The sequence below is a fragment of the Suillus paluster genome (assembly GCF_016628075.1).
Source record: "Suillus paluster strain FC165 chromosome Unknown EDB91scaffold_58, whole genome shotgun sequence".
NCBI lineage: Eukaryota > Fungi > Basidiomycota > Agaricomycetes > Boletales > Suillaceae > Suillus > Suillus paluster.
In genome coordinates, this window is record NW_024537618.1 from 55,283 (window position 1) to 81,257 (window position 25,975).

Consider the following 25,975-nt stretch of genomic DNA (forward strand, 5'->3'; position numbering starts at 1 on the left):
ACTATTTCTGTTATGGGTGCTTAACGATACGAGTCGGTATGACTAAGGAAGCCACAGGATAACAAGATGTACTGCGTATATACCTGCCTATACTTTGCTAGGCAAGTCACAGAGCTTAGAAGCTGAGTTGGCTGTGCAGTGTGGAAGCGACCGAAGATGGGCTTCGCGGCAGCCAGCTGCAGCACGCGGGCAGATCAAAATCTGTCAGCGTCTGCACTGACATCCGGCTTGCAGGACAGATCTGACGCAGTTGTCCGAACAATCGATTGATCAACATCTTCAGGTAGTCGGTACGTTGAATTCCGGGCCCCTGACAAGCTCCACACCGCTCTCTAGGTACTTACCCTACACCTATTGGCCCTCAAATCTCGAGTACTGTAGCGTCGTGTTGTGCTCAATCCTCGAAAATCACTGAAAGTGGAGTCGGGAGATGATATATCGCAAATACATCGGATGTGTTATTCGAACGGGGACTTAGAGCGAAGCCTGAGCAAGAAAGGCCCTGAATCCAGCCTCCACCTGACACATTCATATTCTTGTGCATGCAAGTGGTTGATCATTCAATAACAAATTGGAACGGTCCATTCCTTTCCATTCGCATCGTTATACGGCGGTCCTCAGATTGCTTCGCTACCTTTTCTCCCTTGAACCCGTTTCTCACGACGATACCGTGACACTGATTAAGAGCATTGTATCGTTACCAGTGGGTAAAGCGTAGAAAAAATTGATGTTATGACTAGTATCCAGATATCTACCACCCTGTCGTGAGCACTGTCTGTGACATAAGGATAAAAGGAAGTACGGACGTCTGAAGCCAAGTGGAAGCTAACAAACAGCACTCAACCCGAGTGCTCTCGTACAAGTGGGATGAATCTGCATAGTAAGAAATGCAATTTGGAGCGGCTGAGCTGGAAGTTCTGCGATTCTGTGTCATATGAAATGCATGTTATACGCAACAATGTACTTGAATGGCGGCAAAAGACCAGAGATCGAGTGCCCGAAATGCTATAGAGTTGGCCATTCTTCAAAAGCCCCTTGACTGAATCGGAAGAAACTAATGTTGCCCGAGTCAACAGCCGCAATGACTATGTTCTTTTTGCCAGCCTTGAGTGCTGCAAACGGATGAGGCCGTTGTTGAGACGATGTAGGCGGTGGTGTTAACGACGGCAACAGCCACAGGAAAAGGCGTCGGAATGTTGATGTGTGGGCGGGCGACGTGGCCGCTGCTGGAGGTGGTTGAACTCCTGGAGGTGCACCGCGCTTTCGTGGGAGAGGCGGGGGAGTTTCCGGGAGAACACTGAATAACTCCGTCATTTCGTACAGAGAAGGAACAAACGCAGTTCGCGCGCTGTTACACAAAGGTCAGCTGGCAAGCCTCGACAACCAGTTCGATCTTACTCGACAACGACAATTTGGAAATCTGGTTGTGGCGGAGATGTTTTCCGGAAGTTGGTCGAGGGCTTGTACATGTTGTAGAATATTTTGTATGGAGATGACGGTGCGACAGGCGTCACACAACTTGAATGAGGTGCGACGGAGTGACCTGTAGGTATGATACGCAGAGACTTGAAGACTTCGCCTGGACAAGACTCGTTATTTAAGGGCTCAAGTAAAGTAGATGGTCCCAACCATATGATTTATTGTGATGTATCCACCGACTTATCCTCAGCGGCCTCCACCAATTCAGCGTTCCTCTCCAAAATCTCACAAGTCTCGTTGAAAACAGTGAGAAAATCGATGACAATCTTCGAAAGAATGTGAAAGGTACTCCACCATTCGCCAGGCGGGGTGGCGGCACTGGGTAGCTAGGGCTGGGTGGATCTGTTCGGGTGACGACATACCCCAAACGCCTCAAGTACGCAAAGACCTACAAACAAAATTAAGCATTGCTTGCAAGAAAATCCACTTGTTTCTATCACCTGATATTTTTCGAGCGTCAAGTCTTCCTTTCCAACTATTTCTGCGAAAGCCTGTTGAACAGACATGGGAGAACCCTCAACGTCACCCAAACCAGTCAAATCTGCTTGAATGTCCTTCCAGCAGAACAGAGCGCCCCTTTCAATCAGATAAAGCGCCTCTTCTGGCAGCAACTCTAGTCTCTTCTGCAGCTTCGATGACCCATTTTCCGTGTGTGTAGGCCGTGCTGCTGAATGACCCATGACAGAAAAGTGAATACCTCTGGCGACGGTAACATGAACGCGAGATATCCCCGGATACCAGATTCCATAGCTGGCAGATTTACTACGCTGTATTCAGCAACCTCTATCGCAATATGAACATAGAAAAAATACCTAGATATAGTGCGATCAGCTCTGAGGGCGTCAAACATCGCAGCGCGTGCTCGATCCAGAACATGAACCTGAAGACCTGACCCTCCTCCTGGAGCGGGCTCAAAGTCTTTCTCTCCGCGTTTTGGGATTACTGGACGCACAGTACCAATCTTTCTGCTGCGCTTAGTATGTGATGTATACATATACGATGCTCACGGCTCACGGCAACTTTGTCCAATCCAGACCTCCATCTTCATCCCCCGAAGATTGTTCGTCCTCAGCTGGATCCCGAGTTGGTGTTGCAGGTTGAGGACGTGGCCTTTCTAGCGCATCGTCCATATTAACGTCGTTTATTTGCAGTAACGGTCGAGTGAAATAGTCATACTCTCCATGATCATCAAAATTCAAATCGGGAAATAGCCTTCATTACGTTACTTTTTAGGCAGTCACGCGGACATTTTGGTGCGAAACCTTGACGAAACTCTAGTTCTTTCGCCGACCACAAAATACAATGGCAGTAGAACGGAAACCAACGTTCTTCCAGTCTCTCGCTGTGCGCAAAGTTCCTTGCAAGCCGAGAATATGTTCTGTGCAAACGTGACCCCCCTCACAGGCTGGCGGACTGGCAGGAACAGCGGTCGACCTTCTTTTCTTCCCGATAGACACCGTCAAGACACGTCTGCAGTCTGCGCAAGGATTCGTAAAGGCTGGCGGCTTTCGCGGCATTTACAAAGGCGTGGGCAGTGTGGTAGTTGGAAGCGCCCCGGGAGGTATGCGTGAAATCTATGTTCGAACGGTAGTCGTTCTCATGCGGAGATTACAGCTGCTGCATTCTTCTCTACATATGAAACTATGAAGCACTCGCTTCCTCTTCATGGCCAGCTTGCACCTGTGAACCATATGATATCTGCATCTGTGGCAGAAGTGGCAAGTTCCTTACTTGCAAAAATTATCTTCCGTAAATGAATCTTTACCCGCTCAGGCTGCTTGTTTGATACGCGTTCCTACTGAAGTCATCAAGACCAGGATGCAAACTTCGATGTATGGTGCTTCGACATCTTCGTTTAAGGCTGCAACCCTTGTCCTGAAACATGATGGCATCCGAGGCTTCTATCGTGGTTTTTTGACTACTATCATGCGCGAGGTACATGAATATGTTCTCACACTCTGTATGATGTCCAACTAATCCAGTGCTTGTGCTTCCAAGATACCCTTTACCTCACTTCAATTCCCGCTATATGAGTTCCTCAAGTATCGACTATCAATACATCTGAACAGGAAACCCCTATATGCACACGAGGCTGCTGTCTGTGGAAGCATAGCCGGGGGGACTGCAGCTGCGCTGACAACTCCACTCGACGTTCTTAAGACACGCGTCATGCTCGATCTTAGAGTAGGTCTCTGTTATGAGTATTGATGATATTCCTAAGACGTATTCAGGACCCTTCCAAGCAGCAAGTGCCAAGTATTACCACACGGCTTCGGCAAATCTACGTACAAGAAGGCGGAAAGGTTCTTTTTGCAGGTGTAGTACCGAGGACGATGTGGATATCTGCTGGAGGAGCTGTTTTCCTCGGGGTCTATGAATGGGCGGTCCATGGTTTTATGAGCCCCTGAGCTAGAGCAATAGCCGATGATCTACACCTCCCCATCAGTTATTGACCATATATTGTTTATAGCGCACAGCAGGATAAATTGGCAATAGACATAGAACCATTAGAGTCAACTTTGCTGTTTTATGCTACCCAGAATGCCCAATGCCCAACCCTTGTCACCATACAGCTTCTCGGCAAAGAAGCTACCTAAAACTTCTTGTAACTGCCCCATAATCATAGCATCACCCTCGTCCTCTGTATACAACGACTCGGGCATGTCCGACGGAGGATGCAGAACATGCAAAGCGGTCTGTCGGATACTCAGAATGTGTGATCACCCAAAGCAAAGGAATACTGACCATAACGGAATCGACGAGAGGGCCGGTCTCCCCTGGCGTGCATTCACTTGCCACAACTTTGACACCGCCACCCTCCACGAGCCCTTTCCTTACCGCCTCCTTTCCAATTCCCACCAGACCGCGGATGGCACCTTCCCGCGTGCCCTTGGATTTGTCTGACGATATGAGAGCAACAAGAAGTGTTTTCATAATCCGTGGTGAGAGGGATGGATACGTTGTAGAATGTTGCGTAAGCAAACGGGAGAGCGTCTGAGCAGCAGACGTGCGCAAGTGGGTGGCATGCGATGGCGGAAGGGTGGAATGGAGAAGAGTTGAAAGGATAGCTGGTAATAATTGGTGGAGCTGTACAAAATTGATTGGCTGAACTTTAATGGGTTTAGAGTATTACTCACATAAGGCTCAATGAACAGCGTATTGTTCTCGAGAATGGCGCTAACGACGTCCAATAAAACTTCCAACGACCGACCATCCGCTTCAGTCTGAGCGCCCTCTTTTAGCGCAGTCACAACACCCTCTCCAACCCAGCGAATAAGGTAAGGTAAGAGCGCCTGTAGTCCTGCATCATTGCGCAAGCTTGCAAGGGCTGCTGTCCGTTTGGCAGAATCAGCAGTAGGCGGTAATAATGACGCCGTGAGACGCGTGTAATACAGTTGTAGCTCCCGTGACAACACTTGTTTTACGAGCTGTTGCTGCTGCTGTTGCTGCTTCTTGACGCGACTTTCTGACGGCGGGGTCATTGGGAATGCGCCGTTTGCTTGGGGTGGCGACTTGGTAATTTCTTGATCGACATCCTTCGGTATTGCCGGCGGGTTTTCTGGAATAAGAGGCTGAACGCCTTCGACTGCAAGCCAGTGAGCGGTCCAGCTAACACCTTTTGGCAGGGTGATTTTCTCCTCTCGAAGTACGCGGTCGAAATCGATCTCTTCGTCATCCACAAAGTAGACAGGGCCAACATTAGCCGCATTCGGAAACGGCAAAGCGCGTCTGAATGCTGGGGGATTATGTGGATTGTGACCATAAAGGGGTTCGATGTTCAGAACTCGAAGGGCTTGGTCAATGTCTGAAGTCGTTATCGTGGTTCGTCGGGCATGGCGCATAAACCGCGAAGCTTCCTGTTATTTTATTAGCTTTCTACTGAGTACAGTTAGATGCAAATCGTGCACCTCTATGACCTTGATGAATGCGATATTCGACATCACTAGCGAGGGAGGAAGCTACTGTCTCTGATAGGTTGGCGATGCCCAGCGACTCGGCGACGTCCTGCAAATGTCGGCTTCATCTCGTCGCATAAATTGACACTGTTGTTATGCATACTCTGACCGAGTCTGACTTGTATATCCCAGTTTGATGCGTCTGAGCAGCTTTCGCTTTGGGTTTGCTCATCGTGATCGACGACGGACGTTGACCTCAGATGCAGTCCAGACTAATTCCTACGGTCAAGGTCACGTGCACCTTAAGTCCTTTACTCATACTTCTGTGCATCGCTCACTCAGTACTCAGCACTGACGATGACAGAAAATCAATACGACGTTGGTAGTCCTTTGACCTTTATATATAAGGAGATCGACGGAATCCGCGTCTCGCTCGATGTTTATCTTCCACCAGACGGCAACGTCGACCAGCAATGTTCCCAACAGGTGAAGCATTGCCCGGCCGTCGTCTACTTCCACGGAGGGGGACTCACCGTAGGAAATAAACAAAGCTGGTTCCCTACTTGGCTGAAAAGTCAGTTTCAGCTTTGCTTTAAGTCTGACCTCGCCATCTTTCCCTCACGCTAATCATAATAATTTAATTTCTGGTACTAACGTAATCCCCCAAGGCCGGTTGTCTGCACGCGGTATCATATTCATCAGTGCAGATTATCGTCTTCTTCCTCCGGGGACCGGATACGATGTCCTCGCTGATGTGAAAGATGCTATCGCATTTGTCGCAGGAGATTTGAATGTTCAAATTGATCAGGAGCTGGCTGGTCTTAGCTTTGGTTCACGTTTCCGCGTAGATCCCGCGTCAATCGGTGTGGCTGGAAGTAGTGCGGGCGGGTACTGTGCATATCTGTGTGCTATTCATGCAGTCCCGAAACCGAAAGTACTTCTCAGCTTGTATGGTATGGGAGGTGATTTCCTAGTAAGCCCTATCTTTCCACCTCCAAAAGTTTGATTGTATCAACACTCTGGTGCCTCAGACCGACCAATATCTCGCACTCAAGAAGCAATCTTTCCTCCGGGGAAGGGAAATGCTAGATCCCGCCGATTTCTCCGAATATATGTATCCGTTCGACAGCCTCCCAAGCACATCAGACTCACCACTCGCATACCATCCACAGTCATATCATATCCCAGGATATCCCGCAAACCCACGAATGCTAATCACACGATTATACCTGCAACTCGGAGTTGCCTTAGACTATATCACAGGCCAGCATGAACCAAGTCTCAGTGCTACGTTGCGCGAGGCCATCCATATCGAGGGCCCCTTGGATGAGGCGCTCATTGCTGATCACAAGATGATTTTTCCCCAGTTCAATGTTACGTCGGATTGGCCAGCGACATATCTCATCCACGGAACCAATGACACGGCTGTCCTTCTACGGGAGTCTCGTACTTTGCATTCCTTACTCGCAAAGGCTGGTGTAGAAGTCATATCAGAAGAGTTACCTGGTCGAGAGCATTCATTCGATTATCAACCAGGCGCAGAGCTGGAATACGAAGGATCGTTTGATGCGATTGTCCAGTTCCTTTATCGTCACCTAACTTAGAACTGGCACTTAGTCAGATGGATGACTGAGTCAGACCTAGTCAGACTGACGCTAAGTCCTGGCGGCTAGATAGACACAGTAGACCAGCACGGGACTGATACCTATTTTAATAGACTTTCTCACTCGGACATGCACGTTAACATCATATACATACGTTCCGCGGTTGTAGCCATTTTAGAGCCATGACTTACAGACTTTTCCCCATCACCGAACCAGTGACACACGAAGACATCGAGAACTACAAAGCACTCCGCTTGACTTCCCTCAAAATCGATCCTTCTTCATTCAGCTCCACATACGAACGCGAGATTGCATTCACGCCCGAGATCTGGGCACAACGGCTCACATCGCGCTTTAAGCGCACGTTCATCACGTCTACGAAGGACGAGGGGAGCATCAGCGAAACATGGATCGGAATGGTTTCGGTACTCGGGCCTTCTGAATTGATTCCTTCCATGCTGGAACTATTCGAGAGGGTGGGGGTAGGGTCAGACTGGGATATGTATATTCTAGTCGGAATGTGGGTGCACCCAGAGCACAGGGGAAGGGGTCTAGGAACGCGTCTAGTGAAAGAAGGGGTGGAATGGGTGCGGACGAATATGGACCCGAAAAATGATGTAGAGGGGAGGAGAGATAAAATGGTCTTATTACTGGTCGGGGACGATAATGCGAGTGGTCGTGCCCTTTATCAAAAGATGGGCTTCACGGACTCGACAAGTATGCCCCCAGATGGGGAAGGACACAGTTGGATGAGTTTGAAGGTTTCATGATCATACCAATAGATAATGATCTGCTGTCGATGTATTCACGCCTGACGTACAATTTGTGAAGCTGTCTGACTGGCGTGGGCCTGATATTGGAATGGTGAAAGTTGACGAACTCTTTGGACCGTCCCCGTGGCAGGCAGAATCATCAGGCATCCCTATTAAAATAACTCTCCATATATCTGAATGTGAATGACGGTGCGCAGTGATATTATCCAAGGGGCGTATACAACAGTGTAAATAGCTAGAGGGGATTCAAAATGCTTCGTGATAATTACATAGTCATATGCACAACGGATCGTCCAGAACAAGGAGAATCAAAACGTCCAGCGACCTATCTCTATCTCACGCACCACCCTGGATGTCGTACTCCATTGGATCGTCCCGCTTCCACAATCGCTTGCACACAGACGGAACGAACCCTGTGATTTGCCGACCCACTCTTCTCCACCTCGAGACTTTGGAGGGATCCACGACCTTCTCTTTGTTCGGCGGTCCAGCGGTGAACATAGACCCAAACACGAACAATAAAACCAAGGAGACTGCAACTGCGACGGGCACGCGAGCCTTCACATCTGTCTTTGCGAAACACATCTCGCAAAATGCGATCGAGAAAAAAATAAGGCTAGCGAGTGGGATGACTACCAGATATAGACGAACTAGAGACAAACAATCTCACCTCCACATCAGCAAGATATACGGCAGGCTGCAGATAACAGCCAGCCTCTCTAGACCATATTGTTCGCGGAAGATGCGCTTCAAGATTGTGACCTGTATCATTTGTAATAAGTATTAGTAGTCTAATAAGAAAGTAGTGTCAAATTCTTACCGCTTTCACAGGAGTATCAGCACCCTTTGCGCGGTATTGCTTGAAAATAACGAGACCAATGATGATACTCCCAATGCTGCAGATGACGGAGCAGTATATGACAATCTGCGCCCCTGACCTTGAACTATCAGCACTGCTTGCATCTACACTTCCAATTGCCAAAAAGCCAACGTTCGTGCTGAGCAGGACAGTTGCCTGTTATATAGATGAGCTGCGTAAAACAGTAGCGCCTCTGTGAATCATACCAGCAAATTGGAATCGCGGATGCTGATATCGACCTTGCGCACAAACCCCCTCCACCCCGAAAGTGAGAAATTGTCTCGAAAACTGTGTAATTCTTCTGCGTAGACTTCCGTGGACTTTAGCATTAATGGAGACAATAGTGCCATCAACATCGAGCGCTGGTAAGGTTCTGAATTTGGCTCAGAGTAGTCGATGTCGAAAAAGTCGTCATTTTGGCCATATGAACTCCGCAATATGCCGATATCTGATCCATGAACGGCGGCGAGAAGTCAACAGAACAGTTGATCCCAGCAAATCGGATACGAACAATATAGAACCATGAATTTGGCTACAGGATGTCGTGAGTCAATACAGGGAGCCAAAAAAATATGAAAAATCGTACCTATTGTCCATGCTGAGCGCCCATCCTTACTCTTACCTTGAGCTTCAAGGAGTTGAGCGTTGACAAATGAGTGGAATTGAGTCACGTACGCTCGATATTATTCACAAGTTCTAACATAGTTGAGAGGTTTTCTGCAGCATAGGGCGATGTCGAGAATTTTGAAGTGACGCGATCTGTTTCGAGTTGTCAGTGACAGTATCTGACACCAAGTGGCATAATTACCTGCAGATGCTTGGACTAAGATACTCTTGAGTTCACGGATGACAACTTCTGTGACGTTGAGTGTATTCGGAAAGAGCTCGCAATGCTTCCTGTGCGAAGTCACGAACTTGAAATTATTTGGCACGTTGTCGGTGACGCACCAGTACTGTGCTTCAACACCTACAAGACATGATCATTCGTATACATGCTCGAGTATGAACTGAACATTCTTACATCCGGAAGTCGACCCCATAGATCCGTCACATTCTTCTGACAAGCAAGGAAGGTCGAAATCCTCCAACCAAAAGACTCGCTTATGGGTATGAGAAACAAAATAATACCCGAATGTGAGTTTTTGGTCTGTGCCGACGAAAAATTTGTCCAGAACGAGAGTTATGTCGGAGTCGGCATCAGGAGGAGCGCTTTCCTTCAAATCGTGAAATAGTCGAGTGATAGCGCTACATAGGGCGCTCATTTCATGCTTTACAGTGCTGCAAACTCTCTGCATTTTGGGTTAGCATGCCAAGTGATGCACGTTATAACTCACCATCTCCTCGTGAAAGTAGTAAGAGCCATATTCCGGATGTCGTATCCTGGTCCAACCGGTGGTGAGTCCAGACAGTCTACAATATGTATATGCTAGATCAGAATAAAGTGTTTGTGTGGACCCATAAACTTACTCATCATCCTGAAAAGGTCCTGGAAGTGTTTTCTGAAGATGAGAGTGATTCACTTGGCTGGATTAGAGGGCATTGATCTCTTAACAGGGTGCTAAGAGTGAATACTGCAATAGGTGGTTCACTAACGCTGTACTTCTTTTCCTTCGTATCGTAGATGGTGCCAACGGTCGAGACGAGTGTTCAGATTGAGAAGTCATTGCATGTACCGTAAAGTCCCGTTCAGGATGTTGAGGGGTCCACGCCGAGCTTTGGGCTGTACTTAGGCCGGCCTCGTGAGATTAGAGCGGTTTTCAACATGCGGTTTTGATGCGGTTAAAACGTGGAATTGTGCAAGTTCAACTGAGATCCGTTGGCTCATGCAGAAGTTTAGCTGTGAACAAGGAACCGCAGCGGGCGGCATGCTCGAATTCGATGACCCAGAATACTCTGTCTCTGGATTTTTCCCTTTTGTTTCTGATGAACAATTTCCCCTTTCAAGTCTGCAACTGACTTACGGCGCTGCTGTAAGGCAAAGTTCTGATGGTCGCCTCAGCCAACAAATCGGTGATGCGCAGGATGGTGCTGCGTTGGACGGTGCTTCCGCTGGTTTTGCAGTTTTGCTTGGCAGACGTCACTTTTTGGTGCCGGAAAATTCAAGTTTCAGCTCCCGAGACAGGCAGCTTTACTGATTCATCTCGGCACGACTACTGGTGGAACGCGGCTGATGCCCAACTAGACTTTGTGTGTTCTGCAACTGCTTCTTGCTTCTTGGTCTTACCACTGCTTATGCTTCTAGATACTCAACGTAGCTCCTCGTACCTCTACTGGAGTTATTTCCCACCGCGTTGACTCACGCCGATATTGGTTCGATGTCTGCCGTCTGCATTATGTTTGAAACTGCTCAACATGCCTGGACAGGGCAGATGACGTCTACATGGGGTTCCCCTTCATTGCCTACTTTGGCGCAGTCACCACCAATGCAACTCTCCTCCAGATAGCATACGATCAATGTCGCTTGTACCGTGATGCTCTGATTCTGGACGGCCCAACTGGAAAACTCTGGGGACATATTTACTCCGACGACACTAAAGAGTGGATAGATGAAGGTATCTTGGGAACCGGTGAGTACATCCGTGGTCCACACAGACGAAATAAGCTTACGATCGCACGACATTGATGCAGGTAATGCATAGGCAGCACTTGGCATACTACGTGTTACTGCGACAATTCAGACGACTGAGCACTGTTCAGAGATGGCCTCTCAGATTGTTGATCTCACCTCATGGGTAAAGGAAATTGTGGACGGCGAGTTTGCTGCCCTGGTAAGGCTGAGTTGAACTCTACCTTTGTGATTACCCCTTCATGACTAACATCATTCTCTTGACGCAGACATCAGAAACTTTGGTCCCGGACTATATCACTGGAGGTCCTTCCTTCCCTGATGCAGCGTCCTCCGCTGCCCTTGCCTCTGTGGCATATCGGGTGGCATATTTATACCCACAGCAGTTCGGCACAAACTACACAAATGTGGCTGCGAAAATACGAAATGCGGTCGTGAGCAATGTCACGAACCTCGGTACCATGCAGCCCATAGTCGACCCCTTGGATTGGACTCAACCAGGATCGCTGAATACAGAGTCATAAGCGTTTGGACTGATGATGTTCTTGGCATGGAGAGATTGGATTGTTGCCGGAAAGCGCAAGTAATTTTTTTCCTTCTCTGACCATCTCTAATTTGCTCATCTTCTGAAACACCTTCGTTTTTGTGGCATCAATTTTGCCACCAATCACTCTTTTTTACCATCGACATAGCACAATTATCACACAGTGCACTGTCACTTGTATACCCGATAGATGTACAATCAGTTCATCATCTAATGCAAATCTGTCATGGAAGAGCTGCGCCAGTCCGAGCCAAATCACCTGCGACCGGTTGCCCACTCACAAAAAGCAGAGACGCCAGATCAAGATCTCGGTGCTGCGGGGCGCCCATCCCCAACATATTTAAGACGCTTACACCCTCTACATAGTGTAATCTGAGGCCTTCACTTGAACAGACCGCCCAAATTACAATGGGGGACATGTCAAATAGGGAACAAACTCGTCCTGTGTGATGAGGATCTTAACTAGAAACATGCCCTCCATGCTACATGATGGTGCAACGCCAGCCCTGGTTTTCGTCGTAGATCGTGCCATGATCATTGCGCATATGGACGTAGATGGTGTCAGCTGTAAAGACGCCAGTGCATTGCCAGCAAATATGATTGTGGCACCTGTACCCGAGCGAATCAATTAAATGCAAAAAAGTGGTGGAGTGCGTTCAGGATAACTTACACTATGCAAGTCATGTGGTTGCAGCCCTTCACTTTCTCAATCAGCACTTGACAGGACGGGCATCTCTTCACGCGCCCGCCCTGAGCTGCGATCCATGCCTCAGTTTGTCGCTCCTCCTCAGCAAGGCGTCCAGTTCGCTTGTACTCGGCACAGCTCATGCCGTCGTGGACGTTCTCGTGGCACGATGTGCAGATATTTGAGAAACACGACGGACACTGGCCAACAGTCGTAGTGCTGGGGTCGGTGGAACGGTAGATCTGATTACAGTCTGGCGTCTTGCAATATTTGAATTCCTGTGGACGCCGAGATATATGCGCGTTGAATGCTACTTCCAGTAGGTGGTTGAAGGAAGTTGGAGGGAGGAATTTCTGGATAGTGGGAATGGGAATGGGGACTTTACACTGGGACTCATTACCCATGCAGACGAGCGGAAACTGATCCGAGTCCAAAGCGGATGTCAAGAAATGACGCATGCATGCAGCACAGTAGACGTGCCCACAGCCAAGGCGAAGTGGGGAAGATATGTTGTCATAGCATATGGGGCAGGACTGCTGTCCTGATAGGTCTGGCCTGAGGATCTGGGATCCACTGAGCGAGTCTTGGATCAAGCGCTCGAGAGCGTGTCGAGCTTCGTCGCCACCAGAAATTGTGATCCTTCGTGCAGATACAACGAATTTGACGTTGTCTTCTCCAAAGGTTTCCTTCAGCTCCGGGACTCCATGTTCAACGAAAAATCGAATGGACTGCTTTGCGAGTACTTTGGTATACTCCATGGACGAGAGCTGGTCCAGCTTGGACTTGATCAGCTCACGAGCCTGTTCAACAGCTTTTGGCTCTCCATAAACTCTCAAAACTCGTCGTCTCCAATCCGCACGGAAGAACGCGCCCGTGTTATCAAAAACTGAGCGCGCGAATTTGTTGTGCGGATATCCAAGTGTCACGTGCCACCCTTCCACCTTCTCACCTGCAATCAGGCTTTCCGCTCTAACTTTAAGTGCGCCTATAGCCTCTTTCTTTGAGCCAGACAAGCGCATCCGGACAACGGCGCCCTGCTCATGAATGTGCAGCATACACGCGTCTTTGTCCTTGATACCATCGATCAAGGCATCCCACAAAGATTTTTGTGCGCGGAACTGCTCAGCAGAGATTGTAATTGAGTGTTGTGTGGGATTGGAGAGGCGGAACCGGAAAGACACGTTCCCGATGCGATGGTTAAGGAGACGGGTATGCATCGTGTGCACGTCATCCCAAGATGAAAACCGCGCACGAACTAGAACGATCCCTTCAGGGCTTGGAGTCGGCAGCATAGGCTCTAGCGATCTCAGTGTTCCAGGAGAGATGCACTCGATATCATCCTGTAATGTGGTAGTAATATGACCGACATCTTCACTGGAAACCGAGTCCTTCACCGGGAGACGCCTGACAACATCTGAGCCAGAGAATGCTCTAACTTCTACGTCAGTGACAGTTGGCGAAAGATAACTGATCTTGACTGAGTTGTCATGGAAACTTCGGACGAAGCGCCCAGGTGGCATGGTGTTCACCTCAACTATGACCCGGCGCCCAGAGCACATACGGCGGTTCAGTTCCCGCGCCTTTGCACTAGCATTGACCGTAACAGGGTATTCTGCGACATAGCGCACGAAAGGGGCACGCCAGGATATTGTAAGGACATCGCTGTCACGTTCAGTTGCCGCGCACATACTGCCGGGACTGTTGTAGTCTGATACTTCGATAGTCAGAAATTCGTCCCGAAATTCAAGGCCATCGAGGTCAAGCGAGAGTGTCTGTGCGGACTCAGCGTCTGTGATAATTTCAGCGCTCAGCTTTCCACCACTGGGCATCGGCTTGGCGCTGGCAAGGTGGAAGCGTCCTCGGTCAAGGCCGTGGTCTACGAACAGCGCATTGATGTCGTCTTCTTGCACGTTGGGAGGCAGATTTGCAATATGCAAGGTACAGCACTCGAATCCGGTGATCAGGTGAGATAATTCAAGGCCCGCGCCGAACGTTACGATGGACCCAAGCACAATGCTCTGGACCGTCTTCGCAGCGGCTTCTTTAGCAATCTCGGTCGCACGAGTCTGCGCGGCTGACTTTGGCTCTGTTTCAGCTTGTTCGCGATGAACATCTACTTCAACGGGCGCCTGATAGTCGCCAAGCTAAATACAAAGGACAAAGGCCCCCGAAAGATTCACGTACTTCGATATTATGCGGAAACCGGCATTTGGCGCCTTTTGTGCACGTCCCGGCCTTCCAAGCGTGACACACTTCGCCACTCTTGGAACCTCGGGATGGCCCAACAGACGCATGGCCGAAATTTTCCGAGGGAGGCCTTTGAGAGATAGTGCGCTGCACTTGTGGCTTAGCTGCCCTGGGCTGACCAGCATTTTTCTGGTCGTTGTGCTGACGACGACCCTTGTGGTTGGATGGGCGGTTGAGATTAGGACTCAACTCGGTACCTTCAACGTGCTGAGTGCACGCTGATGTGCCACCCTAATAATGACAAGCTTCAGTACATTACCCAGAATTTCTGACCGAAAGATTACCTGAATTTCGTGGATAAACTTGCATTTCGCACCGTAGCGACAGCGACCTTGGAAATGATATCGACACAACATAGTGGGGAAGAAACAAGAAACTCAAGCGCCGCTCACCTCGTGTACACGGCAACCTTGGATGTATCCAAACTGTTCAAAACAGAATGTTATCGTATATAGAAGCATGATAGTCTAGCAGAGCGGGCGCTTGATAGGCGCGAGCGCCACACATCCAGTAGAGAGCTGGGGCAGGCTGAGGTGCAGATCCGAACTCTATAAATAAACGATATGTCCCAGCATAGTACTTACAGCTTGAGATATGCGTTATTTCTTGTGTTCAAAGATGCGAAGTCGCAACACATAAATCGTCGAAGAGTCCCAAGCCCCCCTCGCTGAAGATGCTGAGCATGATCGGTGAACAAGTAGAGGGACGGAACACGTACAAATCTTTCGAGGTTCCAATCGATGGTAGGTTCACAGTTGAACCTTCTCGCAAAGTACACCTCCTGAGTTCCCTGTCTTTTACGAACTGCTCAAAACGTTCTTCGACACATCTAGAAAGTGCATGTTGCAAGGCGCTGCACAAGGCTATGGAGTACTGGATCCGCCTTCGATCAAGGTGGCTATCAGCTAAGGGTATCAGAGAACGAGCACCACAGCATGTTACTCGCCAAGGCTACAGTTTGTAGCGTGCACCGTTCGATGGAAGTCCGATGAGATGTTGAATCGTGAGCAATTTGATGAACGATGTCGAAAAGAGACGTCTGCTCGCAATTCACACGCAAAGTCAACCACATATGGCTGTGCTATCAAATATAAAAGCAAACGTAGTACAGACTGTACAACTAGCTCGACAGAACATGCAGCATGTAGACAGGCGAGGATTCGGGGGGATGGATATGGAGTCGTATATACATACAAAGAAATGGATCAAGGAATAGTATGACCATGAGACCTATATTTGTTCGATCCAACCCACGAAAACGTAGTCCAGGACGAACATCCTTCACGAAGAAGGGAAGAAGCAAAAAATTATGCGATAATCATCAACAGGCCCGAGGGCTCCAGTTGAAGACGGCGGATCCAGGCACAAGCCATGGGATCTGCCTCGTGTTGACGGAAAGAACCGCCATCAAAGTGCCCCTGCGAAGTCTATGAGCGTCAATGTACGGTACAAATGAATAGCAACTTACGACCACGCAAACCATGAAGGCCCCATAAGCAACATGTACGTTATATAACAATCACCGTGAAACAGTGATGATACTCTCCCAATGGAAGGACGAATTTTATTAAACTTCCGCCACCGAAAATCGGCAGGATATTTTCCCGACAGGCTTCCACTTCGCTGCATGCGAGCACACAGAGATCCACATACACCCGAAAAAAACTCAGGGTAACGTGAGATCTGACTCGAAGCTAGCCTCGTCAGATCGACAGCATGCAATAGCAGCTTGACATCACGACAGAGCTTTGGATATGGCAACAGTCTGTGAATCATAGGTTATAAGTTCATGTCCCGGTCATAGGTCCATGTAATAGTTCAAAAGCTCAGGGAGACTTGAGTCACACCGCGCAAAGCACGGAAGCACCGCTAGACTCCCGCAAGGTCATCCTCGTATGCTTTGACCATGACTTGTCCCGTGAGCAACGCATCATGTATATGGCTGCGTGGTATGCGCATTTCTGCGTGGGGTATGCACTCGTCAATGATGACTGCAGGGTATGCGCGTTTGTGTGTGTATGCACTGATCTGGTCAATGATATGAGCTTATCAATGTCTGCATTGGCGGGTCAAGGAGGGCAATGCCGCACGCGGACGCGCGAATGCACCGAAAAACCACGCCCGACGTATCGAGGCGAACAGTCCTCGTATGCAAAAGACAGAGCCACTTGACCCTTGGTTCATGGGTATCATATGGTTCGTGATAATAACAATTGTTATGTGTTTGTGTCTTTGTTATGTGTGTGAGGCGGGTTAAGCTTCGATACAAGTGGCAATAGGCATCGTCGAACATCAAGTCAAATATGAAACAATATCGCATGGATGCTGAGATAGCTTTGGCGCAATCCTGGACGGTGAGTGAAACGGCGACTGCCATGAGGCATTTGCCTATCTGGATCGGTGCCTCGCTGCGAAATAATCAGAGGAAGCCGATAAGAGGGCTTGCCTTGCCACTCCCTCGTGCTTCCGACTCGAGGCTGATCATGAACACAAGCCAGAGACTCGGGCGTAGAGGGTGCGCATCATGTACATGAACATGAAGGGGAAGAAGAACAGCGAGACAGTCAGGTCATGAAAGGGAGGAAAAGAGTGAGACAGACAAAAGGAAATTAGAATTCCGATTATCACATAATCGGAAACTACCGAGGTTGTAACTGTAACTGTACAGTTTAAGCGCCCGTACTGCCATTTCAGTTTCAATTTGCCAGGCCAAGCCTCTGCCAAGGACAACGACAACTGCAACACTAGTACTGAGTACTGAAGGGTAGTATGAAGGGTTATCAATTGTCGTTGGCCCTGTCGACTGAGGCCTGAGTCCTGGCACTAGTTCTCAGGTTGACCCTATGTCATCATCATACGGCCCGTATTGCAGCCAAGGCCGACTGTTGTATGATATATGATCAATCAGTCGCGGGAGTTCTTATGGAAGAGGTATCAATCCCACCTGCTCATTACGTATGTAGCACTCGCTGAGCGGAACATGCATATGCTTAGCATGGAGAGACCATTACCTGAAGTCTTGCCGACTAGTAGTTTGGTTGAAACCCATCAGACAGTACAATTTGGAACTGCAAGACTATCCTACATGTACACGTATGATATTGGGAGTATGAGATATATATTAAACCAGAGAACGAACACTCCCGGATCAGATTCATAAGTAGAGCCAGTGAATAGATAACGGACGGCAAAACATCCGTAACGAACCTCATAAACCTCTATCGAACATCCATCTTTATTATACCCATGCTTGACGCTCGTTTGGACTAGAAATTGGAGGCATCGAGGGAGGAGAGGGTGCAGTGAAAAACCCGCCAGCAGTGATTCCCGTTGCTTCTACCCCCGAACCACTAGCCTTGCGAAGCGTCCCACGACCAATGGATATCGAGCCTTTCCCTGAACCAAGCACACTCCCTGCACGCTCTATGCTGAGGGTCGAACGCGCTTTACTTCGATTTCGGCGCCCTGCACTGTTGTGGTTATCGTCACTAATTGAGCGTACCCCACTTTCATTGCCCCCGTTTCCATTGCCGCCAGCGCTTCCGGGAACCTTTCGCCGCCGCGGCTGGTATGGGACGGCATGTGCATTTGTATCTGCACCACCACCGCCCCATACGCTGGCCAAATTCTCATTCGTAGAAGCAATCCCCGACCCACCGGGTCCAATCGGCATGACCAATACCGCATCATCAATCTCCTCGTCGTCGCTCCGTAAACTCATTGGTCGTGCCTGCTTGGGCAGTGAGCCTGATGAATCTTCCGATGATGGTGGGGAAGTTGACCTTCGAGTAGATGGGGGCACCGCCTCCGAGCGATCATGGACCTCGTCAAATATTTCATAATAGCGCTGGATACAGAGCTTGACGATAGATCCCAGCGTAGTACCGCCGTTTGAAGAGTCGGTGGGGGGCGTCAGTACCGCTGGCGTGGGCGTTGCACTAGTGGAAGGTATACTGGACATCGACGGTCCGCTTGGTACAGAACATATCATTACATCTTGCAGGGGGTTCGAGCTTTTGACGAGATTGGGACAGATCACGATAGCAAGATTGTGTGCGTCCATGCGATTTACACTTGATCGTAGAGAAACTTCGTGCATCAGGTCTAAATCGGCGTTTAGTGCATATTTTCTGGTATGTCAAAGGACAGCGAGGCTCACGAAATATATTGCTCAATAGGATGTACATGCATGGCATAAGTTGCGGTAGAAGTGTGTCGCGGATATATGCCGTAGCTGTGATGTCGGCGGGGTCATTCGATGGTGTCGGACATCGACGTATATCGGGATAGAGAGATTCTGAGAATGGGGGGTTGGGAAGGTCGCGGAGATACTTCTTTAATAGCACAGCTGCGAGATGAGGATCGTCGAAGCTTTGGAGGGAAACGACTTGGCCTGGTCGAGTGTCAAACTACGCAATTCAGCGTCAAAGTAGAAAAATACCTCTATCATAGGCCTGTTGAACCTGTTTGAGCAGCACAGAGCTCGGCGAGCGCCTGAAAAGTCCTTCCTCGTTCAGTCCTATGTATGTTTGATGAGTTCAGGCAGCCGAAGCAAACATCCTTGACGCCCACCAGAGCTCAGAAGATCCTGGATAGCGTCTTTTAGAACTCGCGGAATGCTACCCTTTTCACCGTCATGGCCCATAAGTTCTTCCAGGGGTACTCCAAAGACGCTAGAGCGAACAGGGCTCGGTAGTACGATTTGCTGCTCCAGTTTCATATTCTCTCTGTAGATGTGTTATCGGACGTGTTCAAACAGGCTAAAGCATGCTTACTTGTACACAGCAGGTGGAATGTCAATTTGCGTCAACGGAACCTGGGTTGCAAGTTCTGACAGAGTGTCGACGTAGACTATTTTGCGAAAGAATTTTGGGCTGGGTAACAATGTGAGTCAGCGCGATAAGAAACCAGGACAGCAAAACTGAAAGACCTGACGATAGCACCTGCCAACGAGAAAAGCACTGTGGAGCGCACGTAAAAGGAAGGCATGACTGAATGGATAATTTCACCTACTTTTGGAAAAAAAAGAAGAGTGTACAATGAGCTGCGCTGAACATTCAGTTGCTTGCATCATGAGTAAGTGAAGTATCCCTGACCAGGCGCTTCAAATTCTTGCGGTACTTCCTACTCAGGCTTCGGTATGCCTTCCAAACCCAGCTCCAGTTGGGAGCGTAGCGACCACCTGCTGCGAAGAACACTAAAGTATAATCGGATTCAACTAGAGAAAACAAGGAGGTGAGACAAGCAGACAGTGATGGCACTAGAGACAAACCAAAGAGGTCGAGGTAGGATAAAATTCGCCTGACACGGGGTGAGGATAATAACTGGTTGCGTTCTGCACAGACACGTACTGCAAGAGGAGATCATAGGAGACCTCATGCGGATCAGGTAACGCCGAGGCACTCAGAATGACCCTGTCACCCGACGTTAGCCGTTAATTGGAGCGTTTCCGTCAAACCAAGACCCAAGGCAGTACTGGAACTTACATGGGCCTAGTCCTAAGAAGGAACCGAACTATGAATAGCTTGACAGCATCTAGCCATGTATTGCACTCACTCAAAATCAACGCCAGCCTGGAAAATGACCTTGCCCATAACCTCCTGCACCTTATCCCTTGCGTCGGGCTCATCTCCCGTAGCATTGAGGTTTCGCTTCCATGGAGGATTGAATATCTTCCTTCGACTAAGTGGAGAATGACCTGAAGATGATCCAAGAGGAGGGGTTGGAGAAGATGGTGCAAGTGAAAGAGCGGCGAGTCTCTGCTTCAAGTTGGGCGGCATCGTTGGTACAAACTATGAAATGGTACAGAGAAGAAGTTGAAGTCGAAAGGGACCGCAGCGGCGCAGCTGGCCAATTTTGTTTGCAACGAGGCTGGCGTGTGTTGTCTATTAACAAAGTTCTGTCCAACGCTAAGGTTGTAACCATAATACAGCCCGGTGCCTAATATTTTATTATTATAATCCACAAGTACACAGGAGCACAACCCAATTCGCGAATAAGAACAGAAATAACTTTATAAGATTCAATCAGACGATAAGCACATAAAACTTAGCGACTAAGTTACAGTATACGATAGGCAATCTATTGGCGCAGGTAATACCTTTCTGCGACTCAGATGGATGTAATTAGCCACTGTGGTGGTAATAGAGTGGTTTTTGCTAAGAACTGAGGGCCTTCATATCATACTTGGCAAAAACACTCTAATGGCGCAAAGCAATCTAGCTTCAGAAAAGAAAGATTGATGGGCAGAGGCAAGGTCACTGCTGTTTCATGGGCGCATTACGTGAGCTGTTGAGCTTCAGCGTATTCAGTGACAAGAAACGTCCAGCCAGGGTCATACTCAGGTTCAGCATTTAGAGTGTTTTTGCTAAGAATTTTATCAGACGGGAAAGGAAATTTTGCTTACGTGCGCGCAAGCTAATTGGCCGAGGGATTTAGCAAAAACGCTCTATTGCTGAACTGACTCGTCTCAGGCGACGATTCGGGCTTGTCCGCCGGGCAGTGCTGCACCCTGACTACATAGTGATGCGATTTGATTGGACACTGCGGTGCCGTGCAGGGTGAAATACGGTAGTCTTTACAGCGAATCGATTACGGTGCTCCCATCACATCACGGACACTTAATCTCAGCGCGTCGAGACGGAGCTCGGCATGATCCGACGTCACTTCTATCCCGTATCGCCTCGTAGTTCAATACTTGAAGCATTAGGTCCAGGGGAAGCAGTTCCTCCGCAGGGATGCGTCAAAGGTTGGTCTTTTGGTTGCTGACCTCCATAGTAAACGGAGCAGATTGGCACGCGAACGACAAAGCTGCCACATGTAGATGGATCGAAGAGTGGTCCCATACTCTAGAGGAAGAAATGGCAACCTACAACGCGCCATGGATTGTCAGGAAAAGGTCAAACGGCAAGAAACTCTGCATTATATGGAAGGATACCCCGAGGTACGGGGAGCTATAACAGCGACCGTCTGGTAGGACATGGATTCAGGTTCAAAAGGAAGCCAACTCGTTACACAAGGCAACATAGGGGGGTTGGGGCGAGAGCATGGGCAGTATGTCAGCGATAGTCTGCTCTATCAGGGAGTACACACCTTTCCTGCCACTGCCCACATGAGAGCAATTGTGTAAGCCCGTTGGCTTACCTGAGTTCCCATAATCAGCATAAATGCTGTCCGAGATAATGAAGCGTGAGCTTTCATTATCACTGCCTTTTAGCGTAACGGTTAAGGGACGACAGTCTTGACTACTTACAAATTGCTTTGATTTTGGACCTTGTTATTGTGATAGTGTTGACATTCTACTCGCCTCGATGGTGATAATTGCCAGTGCATTAGACTTGATGATTGATAAGTGCGCGAGCAACACGTTACGTCCATGAATCGACTCGAACAACGGAACACTGATCGGCTGACACCGAGTGTTTGCATCGTTTGACCTGCAGAAGGACTTCAAGAAATTTGGATATCTCCGGAACCTGACCTTCTATATCACTCGAATAGGATAAGGGGGACACATTGCGGAGAATATTCATCAGGCGGGGGTAAGGAGTCATTCAAACTTGGTAGTCTGATCTTGGCAGTCTGGTGGCTGTAACATGACGAGAATGGGTTCATGCTATAACTTGTCGGTTCAATCTGCCAGCTGTTTCTCCGGAATAGCGCAACCGAAATGTGCGTAATCGATGATCAAGATTGGAACGTGTTTCGTGAACCGACATTCCGATGGTCTGTATGCTTTTTGCTTAGATGTTATCTTCGGCATGTTAGGCCCGGGCAGCACTCGACAGCCATGTATGTATATCTAGTTACAACATACACACCGATAAGCGGCCGTATTCTAAGAAGTGAAGAAGAAAGACTGACCAGCTTGAGCAGCGTGACCCGGACAGGCCCGGGTGAAGAGGAAGCGGTCTCAAACCGGTCGATAGGCAGTGCAAGAAGTTAAACTTCCTTCTCGTCGCAGTGATATCACTCAGCGTCAAACATGACATGTCTGAGGACATAGCCAAACCGGGATAAAATCTCATGATCGATATGAAAACGATTCAGAGAAAAGACACACCGATGGAACTTTCGGAGATTTGATGGTGGATTCTGGTGCCACGGAACACTCATACAACTGGTTGGGCGCCGTGACATCATTGCGCTCACCTGCGGATATCAAGTATCTCGCATCGAAGCATGCCACCGGCCATCGCTGAGCCGCCAATGCCCAGCGGCCGCCGTGGCGGTTTGACGGTAAGAGAACTGACAACCCCGCGGGAATGATCTACTCTGCAATGCTAACCGATGGATACGATGCTTTGATTTGCAGAGGTCTTATCGAGCAATAAGAGGGTGCAGTATTGTCATAGGAAGAGATCATACATACTTCCCAAAGAGCGGGTGCAGAAGTGGACTTAAGGGAACAAATGTTTGACAGCCCCCCACAAGGAGAAGGTCGACCGGCTAAAGACATCTAAAAAAAAGATCGTGTACCCGGTTCTACTTACTACCACCACCATGACTCATCTCCATTGTCACTAATCCATCCGCAAGGGATCGTATTAGGATTTATAGATGATATTGCTTCTGGATATCGAACCTTCAAGAAGAGAGATTAATGGCACTATGTAAGTACTTCTACTAGATGTTAGTATTAGTGAGGTGAGTGACGTGTAAAATCAATGTCAAGTTTCAATTGATTTCGAACCTTCCCAGGGCCCCACGACCGGCTATAGCAATAGCCATTCCGCATGCCTCGAGACTCCAATTCACTCACTAATAAAAGCCATATATATGTTTCGTCTGATGGATCGTTTTCTGCACTTACTAGCCTTTTCCTACTCACCCAAGTGACTTGGCATGATGTACTACAAGTCCATGTACCCCGACCTCCCTGATGTGCCAGAGGGTAATGTCCATCACTTGCTCCTTAACCGCCCGGACCAGCAAACCTGGCCGGATTACACGTTGTACGTGAATGCGACCACCGATAAACGGTGGTCTTTCCGTCAATTCGTAGAGCGTGTGCGCGATGGGGCTACCGCTCTAGGAACTGACATCGAGCAAGGTGGTCTCGGCATCTCTCCTGCGAATGGTGAGATCGTCGGGATCCTGAGCGACAACTGCCTGGTACGCTTCTATCCCAGCCAACCATATACTATCAATTCATGGAACCTTAGGACTATATTGCGCTATTGCATTCTCTTTTGGCAATTACAGTACCTTTTGCTTTGATTTCTGCGTATTCAACTTCTTTCGAATTCAAACACGCGGTGTCACTATCGCAGGCGACCCGAATTTTTGTCAGCCACTCATTACTCCCCCTCGCTTTGACCTCAGGTCTCCCGAATGATCGGATATACATCCTGGAAGGTCACGACGAAGGTCGCTTGAGTTATGAAGATCTTGTCAGTCGCGCTCGGCACAACCGGATCCCTCGATTGCCTGTAAAACATGCCTCACGAGACACTTTAGCATACCTAGTTTTCTCGAGCGGAACAAGTGGGCTTCCAAAAGGTATTTGTTCTGCATTATTTTTCATGCTATAATCATATTGGAAATCCACCTCATCGCTCCTTCAACAGCTGTTATGATATCTCATGGAAACTTGACGAATTCGATCCTTCAGATCAAGGTGGTGGGAGAAGAAGCGGCCAAAGTCCAGAAAGTAGGTGTCCGTTTTCGCTTGTGTGGCAATATGCTTAACTGGCAGTCAGCCACCCGTTTGGAATGGTCCCAATGGTATGCAGGTGCTATTTAACGTTCTCCCAATACACCACACGTACGGATTGCATGTGTCGTGTTTTCGGGTGTTCTTTTCGCCAATCACTGTCGTCTTGCTTCCGAAATGGGACATCAATGCTTACCTTGACGCTATTCCTAAGTGTGCAAATCCCTCAACGCACATCTGCAGTGATAGCTCAATCGTTTCAGATACCGCGCCACCACTATATACCTTGTTCCTTCCTTGGTCCATCAACTCGTTCATCGCCCTGAATTCCAGGCCGCTGACCTCAGTACTGTCCAAACCGTGCTTTGCGGAGCCGCTTACTTGCCTGTGCCACTTTCTGAAGCACTGCTGTCTCGTTTCAAGGGCGCCGTCGAGCGGATAGGTGAAGGTAGGCTGCAAACATTTATTTTGGCACGTTGTTAATCTTTCGTAGGCTATGGCATGTCTGAAAGCGTGAGTTTTGTCGCCCAGTGAATCACATATGTGGCAATGACGTTCGGCTCTTCATTTGTCAGACAATAGCTATTGCTAACAAACCCTATCCTGGCGTGCTTAATGGGCGAGCGAAGAACAAGCCAGGCTCTACAGGTGTCTTGCTTCCTGGCATTGAGGTTCGGGTGGTACGTGATGACGGAACGCTGGCCGCCGTGAACGAGCCCGGAGAGCTGCACGTCCGAGCAGGATGCGTTGCACTTGGGTACCGTAATAACACGAAAGCAACCAAGGAAACGTTCGTCGATGGATGGCTTCATACTGGAGATCGGATACGAATAGATGAAGATGGCGTTTTATTGTGAGTTTCTTGAAACAGCGATGACGGCTTCTCTGATTGCGGCGCAGCTACGAGGATAGAGCAAAGGTATGAGTTACTGAGGGAGAAAAACTACCCTTACTTACCTATTTCCCATGGTCATAGGACACGCTCAAGGTCTCGGGATTGCAGGTTTCTCCTGTAGAAATCGAAAATACACTCCTGGTGCACCCAGATAAACTTATTGTTGACGCCTCAGTCGCAGGCGTGAGTGGCGGACGCACTCTTGACGAGCGGATACCCCGGGCATGGGTCGTTTTGTCTTCTGAGGGCCACAAATTGGGAGCTTCTGCAACGATTGCAAAGCTCGACGCATGGGTTCGCGAGTCGTTGAGTAAATATAAATGGCTCCGCGGAGGCATCGAAGTGGTTGATATAGTGCGTCTCTAGTTTCTTCTCGAAGGCGTTGATGTGTTTATGCAGAATCTTTACAGATTCCAAAATCACCTACAGGAAAGGTACTAAGAAGACAGTTGGTCGAAAAATACGAGAACGGGCAGAAGGCAATTAAGGCCAAGCTCTAGGTCTAGACAAACAATACTTATTCTATCACTATCCGACAGAATTTTGACATAGACGGGATTATACCGGAAGCTATCTTATTCCTTTGTCTATCTTTGATCAACACTTGGCACAATCCCCCAGGACCACGCGGCCGGTGATCGTGTAACTCCAACGTAACTCCCCTTGAGAAGATCAGCTGCCGAGTCCGTGGTATTAGGTGCCAGGCTGCCAGCTCACTGAGAAGCGCTTCACGTGATAGTCCGCCCTGAGTAAGGATCGATAGCCTCAATGA

At 48.7% G+C, this 25,975-nt stretch overlaps 11 protein-coding genes across 11 annotated transcripts; 5 read left to right on the forward strand and 6 right to left on the reverse strand.

The window, feature by feature from the left end:
• Positions 1–1,005: 1,005 nt before the first annotated feature.
• EDB91DRAFT_1058075 (tRNA-splicing endonuclease subunit sen54 N-term-domain-containing protein) lies at positions 1,006–2,473 on the reverse strand (the record flags this gene model as incomplete). Its single annotated transcript, XM_041314130.1, has 5 exons — positions 1,006–1,348; positions 1,399–1,579; positions 1,630–1,867; positions 1,920–2,241; positions 2,292–2,473. The coding sequence occupies 5 exons, from the start codon at positions 2,471–2,473 to the stop codon at positions 1,006–1,008; spliced, it is 1,266 nt and encodes a 421-aa protein (XP_041173888.1).
• Positions 2,474–2,743: 270 nt separating this feature from the next.
• Positions 2,744–4,180, forward strand: EDB91DRAFT_673131 (mitochondrial carrier domain-containing protein). The gene is made up of 6 exons (XM_041328047.1): positions 2,744–2,823; positions 2,884–3,040; positions 3,094–3,197; positions 3,253–3,414; positions 3,478–3,663; positions 3,711–4,180. Exons 1-6 carry the CDS (start codon positions 2,782–2,784, stop codon positions 3,885–3,887), a joined length of 828 nt encoding a protein of 275 aa, XP_041173889.1. The 5' UTR covers positions 2,744–2,781; the 3' UTR covers positions 3,888–4,180.
• On the reverse strand, positions 3,554–5,607 carry EDB91DRAFT_1302363 (TATA box binding protein associated factor-domain-containing protein; the record flags this gene model as incomplete). Its single annotated transcript, XM_041324989.1, has 5 exons — positions 3,554–4,175; positions 4,225–4,566; positions 4,617–5,332; positions 5,388–5,484; positions 5,539–5,607. The coding sequence occupies 5 exons, from the start codon at positions 5,605–5,607 to the stop codon at positions 3,993–3,995; spliced, it is 1,407 nt and encodes a 468-aa protein (XP_041173890.1). The 3' UTR covers positions 3,554–3,992.
• A 77-nt stretch (positions 5,608–5,684) lies between these two features.
• Positions 5,685–7,070, forward strand: EDB91DRAFT_673155 (Alpha/Beta hydrolase protein). Its single transcript, XM_041328049.1, has 3 exons — positions 5,685–5,949; positions 6,044–6,348; positions 6,407–7,070. Exons 1-3 carry the CDS (start codon positions 5,733–5,735, stop codon positions 6,977–6,979), a joined length of 1,095 nt encoding a protein of 364 aa, XP_041173891.1. The 5' UTR covers positions 5,685–5,732; the 3' UTR covers positions 6,980–7,070.
• On the forward strand, positions 6,855–7,844 carry EDB91DRAFT_673153 (acyl-CoA N-acyltransferase). The gene has a single exon (XM_041328048.1). The coding sequence runs from the start codon at positions 7,162–7,164 to the stop codon at positions 7,747–7,749; it is 588 nt and encodes a 195-aa protein (XP_041173892.1). The 5' UTR covers positions 6,855–7,161; the 3' UTR covers positions 7,750–7,844.
• Positions 7,845–7,928: 84 nt separating this feature from the next.
• EDB91DRAFT_1151752 (uncharacterized protein) lies at positions 7,929–10,522 on the reverse strand. Its single transcript, XM_041319446.1, has 13 exons — positions 10,205–10,522; positions 10,079–10,135; positions 9,946–10,021; positions 9,633–9,900; positions 9,560–9,578; positions 9,420–9,508; positions 9,287–9,370; positions 9,198–9,239; positions 9,123–9,143; positions 8,818–9,059; positions 8,573–8,767; positions 8,423–8,514; positions 7,929–8,368 (listed from the first exon to the last, which is right to left on the reverse strand). The coding sequence occupies exons 1-13, from the start codon at positions 10,273–10,275 to the stop codon at positions 8,089–8,091; spliced, it is 1,536 nt and encodes a 511-aa protein (XP_041173893.1). The 5' UTR covers positions 10,276–10,522; the 3' UTR covers positions 7,929–8,088.
• Positions 10,435–11,701, forward strand: EDB91DRAFT_1238757 (uncharacterized protein; the record flags this gene model as incomplete). Its single annotated transcript, XM_041321764.1, has 6 exons — positions 10,435–10,681; positions 10,734–10,798; positions 10,854–10,921; positions 10,976–11,178; positions 11,255–11,379; positions 11,447–11,701. 6 exons carry the CDS (start codon positions 10,435–10,437, stop codon positions 11,699–11,701), a joined length of 963 nt encoding a protein of 320 aa, XP_041173894.1.
• A 251-nt stretch (positions 11,702–11,952) lies between these two features.
• On the reverse strand, positions 11,953–15,302 carry EDB91DRAFT_673229 (uncharacterized protein). Its single transcript, XM_041328050.1, has 4 exons — positions 14,938–15,302; positions 14,591–14,884; positions 12,392–14,535; positions 11,953–12,330 (listed from the first exon to the last, which is right to left on the reverse strand). The coding sequence occupies exons 1-4, from the start codon at positions 15,007–15,009 to the stop codon at positions 12,204–12,206; spliced, it is 2,637 nt and encodes an 878-aa protein (XP_041173895.1). The 5' UTR covers positions 15,010–15,302; the 3' UTR covers positions 11,953–12,203.
• Positions 15,303–15,924: 622 nt separating this feature from the next.
• Positions 15,925–16,803, reverse strand: EDB91DRAFT_673334 (uncharacterized protein). Its single transcript, XM_041328051.1, has 4 exons — positions 16,678–16,803; positions 16,499–16,614; positions 16,122–16,418; positions 15,925–16,071 (listed from the first exon to the last, which is right to left on the reverse strand). Exons 2-4 carry the CDS (start codon positions 16,585–16,587, stop codon positions 15,975–15,977), a joined length of 483 nt encoding a protein of 160 aa, XP_041173896.1. The 5' UTR covers positions 16,588–16,614; positions 16,678–16,803; the 3' UTR covers positions 15,925–15,974.
• An 883-nt stretch (positions 16,804–17,686) lies between these two features.
• EDB91DRAFT_1151795 (uncharacterized protein) lies at positions 17,687–20,631 on the reverse strand. Its single transcript, XM_041319447.1, has 12 exons — positions 20,210–20,631; positions 20,140–20,151; positions 20,005–20,067; positions 19,926–19,954; positions 19,750–19,871; positions 19,667–19,697; positions 19,584–19,614; positions 19,429–19,527; positions 19,226–19,380; positions 19,095–19,172; positions 18,813–19,046; positions 17,687–18,757 (listed from the first exon to the last, which is right to left on the reverse strand). The coding sequence occupies exons 1-12, from the start codon at positions 20,431–20,433 to the stop codon at positions 17,892–17,894; spliced, it is 1,944 nt and encodes a 647-aa protein (XP_041173897.1). The 5' UTR covers positions 20,434–20,631; the 3' UTR covers positions 17,687–17,891.
• A 2,866-nt stretch (positions 20,632–23,497) lies between these two features.
• On the forward strand, positions 23,498–25,703 carry EDB91DRAFT_1058124 (uncharacterized protein; the record flags this gene model as incomplete). The annotated part of the gene is made up of 10 exons (XM_041314133.1): positions 23,498–23,767; positions 23,818–24,154; positions 24,223–24,305; positions 24,355–24,521; positions 24,572–24,756; positions 24,802–24,821; positions 24,884–25,161; positions 25,209–25,227; positions 25,285–25,557; positions 25,614–25,703. 10 exons carry the CDS (start codon positions 23,498–23,500, stop codon positions 25,701–25,703), a joined length of 1,722 nt encoding a protein of 573 aa, XP_041173898.1.
• Between the last annotated feature and the right edge of the window lie 272 nt (positions 25,704–25,975).

What these genes read in the sequence shown, in the direction of transcription:
- EDB91DRAFT_1151795 (XM_041319447.1), bottom strand. Translation starts at nt 20,433, where the DNA reads ATGCCGCCCAACTTGAAGCAGAGACTCGCCGCTCTTTCACTTGCACCA. An exon ending in TTGGCAGGTGCTATCGTCAG is followed by an intron (nt 19,528 to 19,583) that starts GTCTTTCAGTTT and finishes ATTGTTACCCAG; the next exon opens with CCCAAAATTCTTTCGCAAAA. An exon ending in TCAACAGGCCTATGATAGAG is followed by an intron (nt 19,047 to 19,094) that starts GTATTTTTCTAC and finishes ACACTCGACCAG; the next exon opens with GCCAAGTCGTTTCCCTCCAA.
- EDB91DRAFT_673153 (XM_041328048.1), top strand. Translation starts at nt 7,162, where the DNA reads ATGACTTACAGACTTTTCCCCATCACCGAACCAGTGACACACGAAGAC.
- EDB91DRAFT_673155 (XM_041328049.1), top strand. Translation starts at nt 5,733, where the DNA reads ATGACAGAAAATCAATACGACGTTGGTAGTCCTTTGACCTTTATATAT. An exon ending in GTTCCCTACTTGGCTGAAAA is followed by an intron (nt 5,950 to 6,043) that starts GTCAGTTTCAGC and finishes TAATCCCCCAAG; the next exon opens with GCCGGTTGTCTGCACGCGGT. An exon ending in GTATGGGAGGTGATTTCCTA is followed by an intron (nt 6,349 to 6,406) that starts GTAAGCCCTATC and finishes CTGGTGCCTCAG; the next exon opens with ACCGACCAATATCTCGCACT.
- EDB91DRAFT_673131 (XM_041328047.1), top strand. Translation starts at nt 2,782, where the DNA reads ATGGCAGTAGAACGGAAACCAACGTTCTTCCAGTCTCTCGCT. An exon ending in AGTTGGAAGCGCCCCGGGAG is followed by an intron (nt 3,041 to 3,093) that starts GTATGCGTGAAA and finishes CGGAGATTACAG; the next exon opens with CTGCTGCATTCTTCTCTACA. An exon ending in TGACTACTATCATGCGCGAG is followed by an intron (nt 3,415 to 3,477) that starts GTACATGAATAT and finishes TGTGCTTCCAAG; the next exon opens with ATACCCTTTACCTCACTTCA.
- EDB91DRAFT_1151752 (XM_041319446.1), bottom strand. Translation starts at nt 10,275, where the DNA reads ATGACTTCTCAATCTGAACACTCGTCTCGACCGTTGGCACCATCTACG. An exon ending in TCCGCGATTCCAATTTGCTG is followed by an intron (nt 8,768 to 8,817) that starts GTATGATTCACA and finishes TCTATATAACAG; the next exon opens with GCAACTGTCCTGCTCAGCAC. An exon ending in TATATCTTGCTGATGTGGAG is followed by an intron (nt 8,369 to 8,422) that starts GTGAGATTGTTT and finishes CCCACTCGCTAG; the next exon opens with CCTTATTTTTTTCTCGATCG.
- EDB91DRAFT_673334 (XM_041328051.1), bottom strand. Translation starts at nt 16,587, where the DNA reads ATGATGCGTTGCTCACGGGACAAGTCATGGTCAAAGCATACGAGGATG. An exon ending in GCTTCCGTGCTTTGCGCGGT is followed by an intron (nt 16,419 to 16,498) that starts GTGACTCAAGTC and finishes TATGATTCACAG; the next exon opens with ACTGTTGCCATATCCAAAGC. An exon ending in CCTTCATGGTTTGCGTGGTC is followed by an intron (nt 16,072 to 16,121) that starts GTAAGTTGCTAT and finishes TAGACTTCGCAG; the next exon opens with GGGCACTTTGATGGCGGTTC.
- EDB91DRAFT_673229 (XM_041328050.1), bottom strand. Translation starts at nt 15,009, where the DNA reads ATGTTGTGTCGATATCATTTCCAAGGTCGCTGTCGCTACGGTGCGAAA. An exon ending in AGTTTATCCACGAAATTCAG is followed by an intron (nt 14,885 to 14,937) that starts GTAATCTTTCGG and finishes TGTCATTATTAG; the next exon opens with GGTGGCACATCAGCGTGCAC. An exon ending in GGTTTCCGCATAATATCGAA is followed by an intron (nt 14,536 to 14,590) that starts GTACGTGAATCT and finishes GGCGACTATCAG; the next exon opens with GCGCCCGTTGAAGTAGATGT.